Below are 12,433 nucleotides of genomic sequence, written 5' to 3'. Positions count from 1 at the left end.
CAGTGTGTGCTTCTGCCTTTTAAAGAGCCTGTAAGATAAAGCTCGAAATAGGAGTGCTTGACAGCCACATGTTCTCAAAGATTTCTGAAACATCCACACAGCACTCCGCCTGTCTGTCAGCATGAAGGAGGCCTGCTCATTTTGCAGATTCCCCGGTTTCCACACTTGATCTGAAACAGACAGACGATCCAGCTGCTCACTAACTGTGTGTGGAAGAGCAGCTAAGACCATGATCAATACGGTCCCTCCGTTAGGCTCTAAAGCAAGAACAGAGAATGTCCAACAGGAGATGTCACTGCTTGGTTCTTCTTCTGTGGTAAACCTCTTAACCCTTATTGGCTCATCAACAGATTCCCTCATCTGCCTTTTCCTAATCATGTTTAATTTGTCTTGATGGAAAAGGTGATGAGTTGAAGGAAAAGTCAAAAGGCAGCGTGAGCCGAATGTGAATTACATAAACACAAGCTCAAACGGTATAAAAGATGGACAGCTTCTTGATCTGAGAAGTGAAGCCAACATGAAAGTGCCTTAAAGCTGGTCAGCAGGGAACAACCTGTAACTAAAGCATGACTTTTGAGCCTACACAACTCTATGTGAAAGCAGCTCTCTAATGAAATCACAGGCTCAATCACACATTTTGGGTCCAAACAAATAACATATTAAATTCACTTTGTAAACTTTTGGTCATCTCAGAAGTCAGAAGTGACACATAAGGTGACAGACGAGCTCACGCAGGAGGCTCTGTGGATCTGTGATGTTTGCAGACGACATAGCTATTTGTAGTGAGAACAGAGAGCAGGTGGAGGAGAGCCCGGAGAGGTGGAGGTATGCTTTATATTGTAAGACGGACCCTACAATCATTGAGATCCACCTTCTAAAGCAAAGTGTACAAGAGAGGTGAAGAAGAGAGTCAAGGCAGGGTGGAGTGAGTGGTAATGAGTGTCATGATTTGTGAGAGACACACTGCAACAAGAAAAGCGACGCTGAGCTGGTTTGAACAAAGGATGCTCAATCTAGAGCTGCCAGGCAGGAGGAAACGAGCAAGAGCTCAGAGTGGATTGATGGATGCAGTGAAGGAGAACTTGCAGAGGTTGCGCTAACAAATGGAGGATGTTACATGGAGCAGGGTGAGATGCAGGCAGATAATGCGCTGTGGCGACCCTCTACCTGGAGCACTGACGCAGTGCCCCACCTTCAGTACATCAGCATGCTTCTCGGGTTAGTCCTCAAAGGAAGAGGGTGTTTTCTACCACTGTTAGAAGTGGTAATTAAATTTTTTTTAATTTTCTGCCAAATGAATACACAGAAATGCACTGTCTGCAGTGCAGGAACAACTGCTTAATAAAGTGAGTATGAGCGATGGTGGTGATGATCTTTCAACCTCCGGGGTTGGAGCAGGAAAGGCTGGCATGAATGGAAGCATGCCTGTGCTGAGCAAGCAGCTCAACTGTACTGAGAGAGAAAAGCTAACAGCTGGAAAGAGAATGGCCAGATTGCAAAGCTCCCTCCCATCAGGCCTCATACACCCAGAGCATAGCTGTGTGTGTCAGTAATCAGCTCTTCAAAACCTGCATGAACTCTTTCATACCCCGTGTGACATCTGCCCAGCAGACTCCTGTTCCCTCCTCACTCCTCATATATTTTTACTGCACCTTATTTTTAAGCCTTTTACATTTTCCTAATTATTCTCTAATGGGTTTACTGAGCTCTACCGTACTGTTTTACTTTGTCGTATTATTTGTGTTTTTATAGTAAGTATTCTGTATTTTCAGAGGGCTTTTTCATACCTTACTAAGACGCTTTATGATATTTGCTTTCAGCTTCTCCAGTTTTGGAGAAGCTGAAAGCTGAACTGAAGGCTGACCGAGAACCAAACAGCGGGCACACACACACACACACACACACACACACCAGGACAAGCGCTTTGTTTGCGGACAGCTGCTCGGCTGTGCGGCTCTGCTTACCTCGCTGCGGTGGTTTGAGGCAGAAATCAGCCTGTTGCTCCCTCACAGAGGCAGACACGGCTCACTGTGCTGAGCGGTTTCCAGGTCCATGAGGACGGAGTCTGTGCTGTAGCGTTTTCCTGAACTTCAGCTTCGAGTGAAATCACCGCGGAGACAAACAGCGCTGTGACGCACGGAACTGCTTTACTTTGAAGGGGAGCCTCTTCCTGCTGTACCCCGGGACCCTGCGCAGATTCGTGGATCAGCAATGAGCTGTGACAAGTTGTTCCAGCTCAGTTCAGTGGGCTTGTACACTGAGAATAAGCAGACTGCCCACAGGGGCACACATGCAGGGACTTGTGGCGATGAGCTCCTCAGACTGACCCCTCGTGGTACACGAACAAGAGTACACCAGAGCACACTGACCGCACAGTGTGCCTTTACCCAGCACAGTAACGTGAACACACACACAACACACGCTGTACTTAAGGATGGAAAATAAGCAGCAGAGCAAATAATATCGCATTGACTATGGCCGTCAATGTGATATTATTTGCTCTATGGCCGTCAGCTCTTTCTGGGACAGTGGCGCAGCTGCCCCTCTGTTGGTCTTCCTTGGTCTCTTGTGTTCTGAGGGCCTCTGGATGTCTGGAGCCTTGATCTCCTCCATACCTGCTTCATGCCCTGGAGGACGGGGCTGTGGCCCCCCCACACCCTCTAGCAGATCATTACATGAAGGAACCTTTTAAATACAAGCGCGCTCACGCTCACAGGTGTACACACGAGTGCTCACACACACAAACTACACCCTTTTTGGCTCCTACCTCAAAGCACACTGTGCGCTGTCGATCTTACGTGCTGCTCAATAATGTTTAATATTTAGTATTTACTGTTATATTCCCATAGATCATTGTGATGTTGTTTATTATACTGCTCTCTTTTTCTTCTGCTTGTTTTCTCTTTTTTCTCTCTCAACAGGTGATCCAGGTGATTGATATATGTATTTTTTGTCTGCTTATTTTGTTGGTTTTTGTTTTTTGCCCTTTATCCCCATCCCTCTTTTCCGCTGTTATTCTTTCCCTCTTTCTTTCTCCCCTTTCTTTTCCCCAGTCAAGTCTGTCCCGTGTGTAGCAAGTGAAAATAAAATAAAATAAACAATAAAAGCAAAGGTGAATCAAATAGACCATTACGGCAAGGCTGGGATGGTCCATTTGGTAAAGTAAATCCGTTGGGCATCTTTCTTTGCCTTTAGACAACAATTCTGATGGCAAAAAAGCCAAACGGGACAGGCAAAAAAACCCAAAAAAACAAAAAAACATTGACTATGGCCGGGACTTCCAGGCCATACTCACACAAATGTTTCTGTACACTATGCCGGCCACTTGGTTACGGCATTCCATGTATGACCTGCCTGCTAGTATCTTGTACCCTGCTGTTTTGTGTGGATTATCTCAAGGCCAGCTTTGCACAGCCTGCACCTGGGGTATTGTCTGGTGTGGTAGAACCCACCCTCTATGGATCTTGTACTGTATCTTGCGTTTGTACATACTGTGCAGGGGCCTGTCCTTCTATGATGGCTCCCCCTCTTGCTCCTCTTCTTTCTCGGGGTTCTACCACCTGTGGTATTCACTAAGCACACAGTCAGTTGTGGCCATTTTCCTGATGTATTTGTGGATGTTCATTGCCTCATCCTGGACTCACCAGTCCCAGGCCCCCTTCCTTCCGCTTAGCATACAGTCTCAGGATGCTGAACTTGGGGTGAAATCCTTCATGCATGGTGATGAGCTTCCTCGTCTTGATGTCAGTGGCTTCTGTCTTCTCCTTTGGCCAGCTTATTATCCAGGCAGGGCACCTGATCACGGGCAGGGCGTAGGTGTTGATAGCCCTGATCTTGTTTTTCCCATTCAGCTGATTCCACAGCACTTGCCTCACTCTCTGCAGCTATTTGCAGCTTTTCTAGCGGCCTCTTTAAGGTTCCCATTTGCCTAGGATTTCCAGGTACTTGCAGCTGTCCGGTATTACAATCCCCTCAGTTCTGACTACCTTCCCTCTCTTTGTTACCGTCCAACTACACTTCTCCAGTCCGAATGACATTCAGATGTCGTTCCTGTAGATCCTCGTGGTGTGGATTGGACTGAGGGGGGTTCAGGCTTATGCAGAAAAGCAGTGGGGACAGCGCATCTCCTTTGTAGACCCCACACTCGATAGTGACTTGTGCTACAGGCTTGAAATTGGCCTCTAGTGTTGTTTGCCACATCCCCATTGAGTTCCTGATGAAGGCTCTCAGCATCCTGCTGATCTTGTATAGTTCTAGGTATTCCAGGATTCATGTGTGGGGCATTGAGTCATATACATATATAAAATTACTTATTACTTTCAGCCTGTGTGTTAGCGTCCCATTGATGACGTGAATGCCTGAGAAGCTGTTGCACAAACTGAGCCTGACCATAACTTCTGTTCTGAGTATCAAGAGATTGATCACCTTTACTTTAATCAACCCGGAGTGTGTTCTTCCAGAGTTAAGCATGCGAGTTATTCTACCAGTCACGCATTAAAGTAAGATAATGAATGACCATTGGAGCTCTGATACCAGGATTCACCATGGCACCAACAAAGAGAGCCTCCATTTTAATCCAGCGGCCTCTGGAATATAAAGTTTTCAGTGTGGAACAGAATTTTTATTTCATAAACCACTACCACGTAACCCTGGGGTAGTCCCAGAGCAGACAGTATTACCCTTTGTCTAACCTTGTGGCAGGTTTGTGGTCTTTGGCTCTGATAGCGTCTTGAGAGCGACTATTGCTACAACATCTTCCATTCTTGTGATGTTTGTGTTGCTTACAAATGATATTGCAGGAGTTTCAGGAATGTTGCTGTAATGACCTCACGCACAATAGGTGGTACTTAATTGTAATGGAAAACGACTGAAACGGAGCTGAGCAGAGGTGCTAGTGGAAAAGGGCTATAAATCTCTGAATGAAGTCTCAAAAAAACCACAAAAAGCAATTTAATCATAACCAAGCTTTCAGACATGTAAAGATATTATTACATTATTACAACATAATGATACAGAAGAGAAAATGTGCCATTTATTATTACTAGTATCTATTATTACACTATATGACAATACAACATACATATAGAAGTTTAAGTACGCAAACATATATATATACCAGAAGCGTGTTAAATGTTTGGTATGTCTACCTATCACAACAAATGACATTTACCTATGTAAGCCATTTACAAATATGGCAGTGTACTAGAGAAAAGGAAAAACTAACTGAAAGAGTCTTTTTCATAGCAGCATGTAGCGGGTGAGCCCTCCCCCTCGGAGCTCCCGCAGGCGCTGGCAGTGTCGCAGCATGTTCAGAATCCCCTGAAAGCGTTTGTCCACCTTCATCTGGGTAAATTCACGAATGTCATCCTCCACCACAAAATACTGACCTGCAAAACATTTAAGCACAACTGTGAAACTTTGTGTTTTACAAACAATCCTTTCTCAGAAACTGACCAATATGGATGTGATAATGTACTTATAAAGAGCCAGTTGAAAAAAGTGATCTCAAATATCTGAGATGTGGGTTTGCATTTAATGATTCGCCCACAAAGCTGAAAGCAAAAGAAAAACAAGCAAGTATAACACCGGTATCATTCGTTTTTTAATTTTCAGGACAGTTTTGTTTGCTCTGTTTAGTCCAAAATGATTTTTATATCGCTTTATATGACTCATGAATACTTAAAAACAAACAAACAAATAAAATAAATGGCAGAAGAAAGGTCTGTGGATCATTAAAAGCCTATGCTTAGCTGAAAACACTAAAAAGACAACATATCAAATATTGAAGTCTAACATTTTCACTGTCTTGAGGGGAAAAACCCAGAGATGCTTTCAAAGTGATCAGAAAAACCTTCACAATGATTCTAAAATGTGATCTTAAAGCAAGAAAGACTTCTGTTGCAAACTAAGGAGCTTGGTAAGAAAGAAAGCTCTTTGGACTAACATGACCTCTATGACTGAAAACCTACACGCCCATTCTGTCTTCCTGAGACGTACACAAGTAGCACACAATTTTGGCTTGCAGGATACCTTTTGTATCTTTGGTCTCTTGGTCCTTAAAGCGCTGGTGCAGCTTTCGTGAGTGATTGTTGAGTGTTTTCAAGGACTGATGGACAATCTTGTACTTGGCTGCTACAGCAGTATTGATGCTCTCCACTGCTGCATTGAGCTGCTCATATGTCACACGTCCTTTCATGTACCTGTATGAACACACATCAGAAAAACACCGTTTCATGTTATGTCTTCAGCTATTATGGGAGCAATAGTGAGCGGTATGGGCATAATGAGCCAACCATGGTAGAATAGAGCAGTGTAACTGAACTAGATGAGGCCCAGCGACCAATGACATCTGCTGAGCTGACTGTAGCCAGACTGCCCTATGATGATGGCTGGAAGTCATAAAATCAGAGAACTCAGGAAGGATGTCAGTCACTAACAGAAATGCAGAAGGGTGTCATGACACACAGGTCCTGCATGAATAAGAGGTACAAGAAGTCTCTAAATGAGCTCTGGCGGGTAGCACAAGCACAAAAGCACAAGGGCAGATCCAGCCAGAGCTTAGACGCTTAGTCCTGCAGGCCAGGAATAAGCGAGATATCGACTCACTGCTCCACCACACGAAGATCTAAGGCAAGGATATCGGGATGTCCTTTGGACTGGATAAGTATACCTGAATGACTGCAACGAAACGGAAGGTGATCCAAAGCAAAGGGGCGGAGCTACAGAAAGCAAAATAGTCAAATACTTCCAGAAAGTAAAACAGGTGCTGAGAAGCCAGCTGAACAGTAGGAAAAGATCCAAGCCATCAAATATTCTTTAGCAGATATCAGCCACCCAGCTGTAATAAAGAGGAAATGGATGCCACTGATATGAAGACATGAAAACTCCTCATAATGAACAGACAGGTGTCCAGCATATTATATGATATTAACAAGCTAGCACACACACACACACACACACACACACACACACACACACACACACACACACACACACACACACACACACACACACACACACACACACACACACACACACACGTTGCCAGATCCTAGCAGGCAAGGCATACATGGTACCCCATAATCAAGTAGCTGGCATTGTATACAGAAACATCTGTGCCAAGAATGGCCTGGAAGGCTCAAGGTCAAAATGAGATAGCCTCCCTAGATTGTTTAAGTGGGTTTCACAAAGGTTTCATACATAAGGTCATTTTGAATTACAGTGATTGATTATACTTACTGAGGGATGCTCTCAAACTCTGGCATAGTGACAAACTCCATCTCTCTGACAAAACTCTTGCTGCTCTTTTTTTCTGCTGGCTGAACCTCTACAGCTTCTTTCTGATTTATTGCAGGTTCGCTTCCTCTGGAAAATAACAGATCATAAGCATTTACTGCATATTTTGTAAGGTGGTGGGCTCTACAAGCAAGGTACAGCAACAGTTGAAAGCAAACATAATGCGTTTGTTTTTATGCTGAGAAGAGCGGGGGGAAAACAAAAAAAACAACCAAGCACTTTTTGATTAACAGCAGAGTAATGAAGTCAGCTGTCTTAATCCATCTGCAGTTCTGGTAAGCTCCACTTAGCAGCACATGAACTCTCCACCTGCTCACTGACTCTCCACCTCACGATGGATCTCCAGAGAGCAACAAGAACAACTGCTTCTTGCTGCCCCCCATGAGCTGGATGGTAACACCGGGAGTTGTGGTTCAGCATCTGAGTGTTATCAAAGACTGCTACAACAGCAGTCTGAGCAGAGAAGCAGGCAGTATGGAAATCCACGACAGGAAGGACCGGGCTGGATAGTTAGTGCCAATTTTTCAAACAAAGAGAAGTAAAAAATTGAGCACAAACAACATTCTGTTGAAAGGGTAACATAACAAAAAAGGTAAAAATGCTGAAGCGGGTTGCCAAATATATTTGATTCATAGATCATTAGAGAAATACTGCTTTATTCAAAATAAAACCCCCCATTTTCCATTAAAAAAAAAAGCATAAGTAAGCAATCCCGGTATTCTCACTTGAGCAGGCCCTTCTTCCGGGGCATGTGTGGAGGGATGTTGTTCTTAATGTGCTGAACATCCTGTAGATGCTTCTGGAAAACCTCATCAAGTTCCTGAGTGAGAAAAAGAGACTGTCAAACCCTAAAACCCTCCGCTCACTTAATGTTTTACTCTGGATGATTTCATTATTTGTTTTCATCTCTGCCATTTTTCCTGCATTCACAAAATTCTGGCATCCTCAAAGGGTGCTTTTTAAGGAAACTAAATGTTGTTTATCTAGGTTTTCATTTAGAAAGCATTAAAAAGCCATTTTGCTGATCAAACTGTCAGGAGAAAATGAATTTCTATTTTGTGCATGTAGTCACCCCTGAAGGTCCACTCTGAGCAAAGGAAAAGCAAGACATTCATGCTAAAAATTAATATCACTTCAGGGGCTTGACTGGATGGCATGTATCAGTGACTAACTGGTTTATGCAGTAGTTAAAATTAGTTATGGTGGTCACAGCTTATTCTTCTTTATTGGTGTGAATGTTAGACTTGTTTGTTCCAACAGATAAACAAACGCCTCTACTTTACCTTGAGATGCTTCAGGTGCTCCTTCTGCTGGTCAACGCCTTTTTCAAACTCCTCCAGAAGTCTCTCCAGGGCAAACAGTTCTTGTCCAAGTTTCTTCGTCTTGTTTTGAGGCAATTCTGTATGCAGAGGAACATTTTATGTCACAAAACTTAGCAGTGGTTCCCATGGATGCAAACACTATCATCAGTCTCATACAAGTGGACATGTCATACCAATAACTGACAGATCCAGCATGTGTTTTATAGAAGTTATTCTGTCATGAATGTGGTGGCTGATATCCTCAAGGTCGCCCATTTTTCTGAAACAGGGTCAAATTAAAACCATTAACATTGGAATTTAAAATTCTAACCTGTCAAGCATGCAGGTGAAGGTCATGCACAAAACTAAAGTAGAACTTTGATGATATCAAACTGCTTAAGGAGAAGAAAAAGCAACAGGCACGACAATGAAAATTGGATCGAAAAACATTGCCTCTCTAAAACCTTAAACATTTAAGTTGTAGACATGGGACATGTGAGACTGCTGCTCCAGCCATCTCCTAAAGCGAGCGCATTATGTCAGACACACATCACTTTTACACTGATGACCCTCACGGCTCCATTCAAACACTTCGACAATTTTGATGGACCAAGGTAGCATGAATATGACAATGCACTATGAGAGATCTGAAGAGTAAACCAGTGGAATAATACACAAATGGTCAGAGTTTTCTTAACGTACGTTATATTTTGACGGGTTTCATAATTATGAACTCCATGTGCTGTTCGTAGTTACCGGAATACGTCCACACACGGATTAACAAACAGGTCAGACACTTATTAAAAGATCAGCTTATAAACTTTAATAGGCGTCAATGAAAGGACAGCTAAAACCAAAGGTCTGGCTCCTGCTTATATGCTGTCAAAACCCATATTACAGTCTTGTTTGTTTATACAAACTCGGCACTTCCGGTAGCTGTTTCAAATTAAAGGGGGGTTACCGTGTCAATGCACAGTCATTTCTTAACCAGGCTCTTATTCTGAAACATTTACAGGAAGTCTGTGGAACATACATAAAATTACGTGTTAAGACAAAGCGCTACACAAGGACAACTTATTAATTCATCATTACTCTGAGTGAACGAGAGCAACGACAGGGAAGAAGAAGACCACTGAAATGTAAGGGTCAAGAGCTATAAAAGCCAGCCACAAGCAGTGCAGTTACAGCTAACTGATGTACGGAAACCTGTTTGCTTCTACTGCCAGCAACCTAACCGTGCGCGCGATCGGTACGCTCGGGTTGTCAAACAAGTCTTTCTATATGAGAGCATATACAGCATGTACACTGTTTAAGGTACGAGCGTATGACAGGGATCTTATGAACCCATGACGTTAGTAACAAGTAGGAACAGACTGAAGGTGGAAGCGTAACCTTTGCCATAAGCGCCATCCCGTCCCCACACCTGTACACACAGTGTATTATTAAGCTCACTCACACATTTAGCTGCTCTCACTTCATCGTAGTCTTCCTCAGTTGCTACTTTCCCGGCTCATTTCAAATGTCACGTCACGAGACGTCACGGCCAGCGCATGCGCTGTTCTAAAACAGCGGAGTCTGGAAGATGGCAGCAGAGTGGTACAATTCTGTTTTGTCACTGTGACAACTGGTCCTGACCAATCTTTTGGCCCTTTTCTACAGTATAAGAAGGATGGACTATGTCATAATGTTATTTTATGTATAGCAAATTTTTTCATACACAAATGTAGATTTACCAAAACATCCCCAGGTTTGTTACTTTCTTATACAAATTGAAACTATATATAAAATCCTTAAGTTACTTAAAGGAAATAAACCACAAAAACTATATGATATTCTTAAGCATCTTCCCACTGAATCCAATAACTGAATATATGCTTCCCCTTTGTTTTTGTTTGTCTGTTTTGTTTTGTTTTCTCTAATAGGCAGCATTTCACTCAATTTTGCATCTTGGTCATTTGTACACATCTATATCGATGTAAAAATTCATTATTTCTGTTTTATATGGTTACATTGTTACTGTAATCGCTGTTCTTTCTGGCAATTCATTGTAATCCTTTGAATTTGTGCAGCACTGATTGCCGTATTTGTATATGTACTTGAAATAATAATAATATATATATTTTTTTAAACTGTCCTGACCAGTGACTGTGAGAGACAGTTTAAACCCTCACTGGTTCCTGCCACGCTAAAATCAGTGCACTTCCTGTCACTGCTACATTTAAAGGAACCTTTTTCTTGCCAATATTGGATTAAAATTATTGTTGCCTGACGTCAGTGTTACAAACATGCATATGTTTTAGCTGGTATTACAGAGAGAGATGACCTTTCATCTGAATGTTAAATTCAAGTTATTAAGACTTGTCTCCTTGTGTGTGCATGTTTTTAACGCAGAAATCTGTTAGGGGAAAGTAACTTAAGCAATTTTTTGTAATGTTTTGTTTTGTGTTTTTTGTGTGTTGTTTTTTTTTTTTTAAGGATTTTTGTTCTTTGTTCATGGATGATAAACAGCCATGAACAAAAACCATTTGTTCATCCAGTCTAATTTAGTGGCACTTGTCCAAAGATGTTGGATGACAGATGACTTCTTTTAGTAAATGCTCTGATTCTTTCGTCTTTGGCTGGGAGATAAGGCGACCCTTGTTCTCCGCCTGTTTTCAGTTTCTTATTATGTGGTTTCTTCCTTGAACACTATCATTCTCTCTTTCTCTCTGCCTTGTTTTCGTAGCAGTAGAGGCTTCTCTCTTGCAATGTTGTCAGTACTTGTTCCGCTGCACCTCAAATCTGTTTCCCTATAAAAAGAAATTATTCACTAACACATGCACAGTTGAAGAACAAGACTGCTCAGTTCATGTTTCATAAACCCAACATTAAGTTTACATTAAATAAAATCTTGGGCACAGTAAAGAAAATTTCTACACACAGTAATGGTTAATGCTCATTACTCCATTACCCCAGACAGTTGAATGCTGGAAACCCATCTTCAAAAAACTAAATCTAGCATAGTACATCTTATATTCACTCTAAAACACAAAAGGTGTCTTTTAATATTTGGCCGAAGGCACATCGATGTGTTCAATAACCAACACAGATGACTGACATAGACCTTTCAATTATGTTCACACGTGGTAATAAAAAGTGTTTTATTATTAATACTTGTTATTATTTTCTCCTTCTTTTAATATTTTATTTTTAATCTAATTTATTGATATTTTCTGATATAGTATTTAATTTAGTGAGATAAGATGGGGGTAGGGTTAGGGGGCAAAGCAAAAGCCCTCCGACAACATAGCCCCTGGGATCACTGGGGCACACAAACCCCTTACCACGATAAGGTGGTGATTCACTTTGACCTCCTTATCAACATCCAGCACTGTGTACAGACCTAGCATTTCAGAAAGTGTACAAGAAAAAATATAAGGTTAGACATGGTTAAAACTGAGGAGAAATCGACAAAGCATACACTACACATACATGTGTGAGGCCATTCTCAAGGTCACTCCGACATATAAAATGTAATGTAAATGTAATGATATGGTGAAAATCATTTTGTCTTGGTAACTGTACAGGCTATGTACCAGAAGGTGGCACAAGCACCCAGACCTTGAAATAGCATAAGGCGGAGCACAGTGTAAATGATACATGAAGTGAAGAGAGGTCACTATGCCTACTTACATATCTTACATAAAGCAAAAGACCATCCTAATAAAACAATGTTAATTTTCAAAAGCTGAATTTTTTTAATGGATTCTTATAACATGTACAAATCACATTTAGGTTTCTGCACACAGTCATGTATAAATAGAAATCAAACCTTTCCACACACATTTGAATTAATT

At 41.9% G+C, this 12,433-nt stretch overlaps 2 protein-coding genes across 6 annotated transcripts in view; both read right to left on the bottom strand.

The window, feature by feature from the left end:
• LOC146570228 (uncharacterized) overlaps positions 1–2,180 on the bottom strand; it is a 61,696-nt gene extending 59,516 nt beyond the window's left edge. For 2 of the 4 annotated variants that reach the window (XM_085283129.1, XM_085283130.1), the window contains exon 1: positions 1,965–2,179. The gene's annotated coding sequence lies outside the window, so the exon portion shown is untranslated. Of the gene's footprint in view, positions 1–1,964 lie in introns of all 4 variants that reach the window. The other 2 variants (XM_085283131.1, XM_085283132.1) reach the window with 2 other exon arrangements.
• A 2,756-nt stretch (positions 2,181–4,936) lies between these two features.
• On the bottom strand, positions 4,937–10,185 carry ska1 (spindle and kinetochore associated complex subunit 1). Of its 2 annotated transcripts, none has more exons than XM_085281151.1 (7): positions 10,054–10,185; positions 8,792–8,877; positions 8,580–8,695; positions 8,022–8,116; positions 7,240–7,365; positions 6,031–6,200; positions 4,937–5,387 (listed from the first exon to the last, which is right to left on the bottom strand). In XM_085281151.1, the coding sequence occupies exons 2-7, from the start codon at positions 8,871–8,873 to the stop codon at positions 5,239–5,241; spliced, it is 738 nt and encodes a 245-aa protein (XP_085137277.1). In that variant the 5' UTR covers positions 8,874–8,877; positions 10,054–10,185; the 3' UTR covers positions 4,937–5,238. The 2 variants fall into 2 exon arrangements, with proteins under 2 accessions (XP_085137277.1, XP_085137278.1); XM_085281152.1 differs by lacking the exon at positions 10,054–10,185 and adding an exon at positions 9,300–9,527.
• Between the last annotated feature and the right edge of the window lie 2,248 nt (positions 10,186–12,433).

The sequence above is a fragment of the Mchenga conophoros genome, linkage group LG7, assembly GCF_057382185.1.
Source record: "Mchenga conophoros isolate Kocher_MC1m ecotype Shallow Benthic linkage group LG7, M_conophoros_male_GT1.1, whole genome shotgun sequence".
NCBI lineage: Eukaryota > Metazoa > Chordata > Actinopteri > Cichliformes > Cichlidae > Mchenga > Mchenga conophoros.
This window is presented reverse-complemented; position numbering and strand designations above follow the sequence as displayed.

What these genes read in the sequence shown, in the direction of transcription:
- ska1 (XM_085281151.1), bottom strand. Translation starts at nt 8,873, where the DNA reads ATGGGCGACCTTGAGGATATCAGCCACCACATTCATGACAGAATAACT. An exon ending in GCTGGATCTGTCAGTTATTG is followed by an intron (nt 8,696 to 8,791) that starts GTATGACATGTC and finishes CTCTGCATACAG; the next exon opens with AATTGCCTCAAAACAAGACG. An exon ending in GAGTTTGAGAGCATCCCTCA is followed by an intron (nt 6,201 to 7,239) that starts GTAAGTATAATC and finishes GTGTTCATACAG; the next exon opens with GTACATGAAAGGACGTGTGA.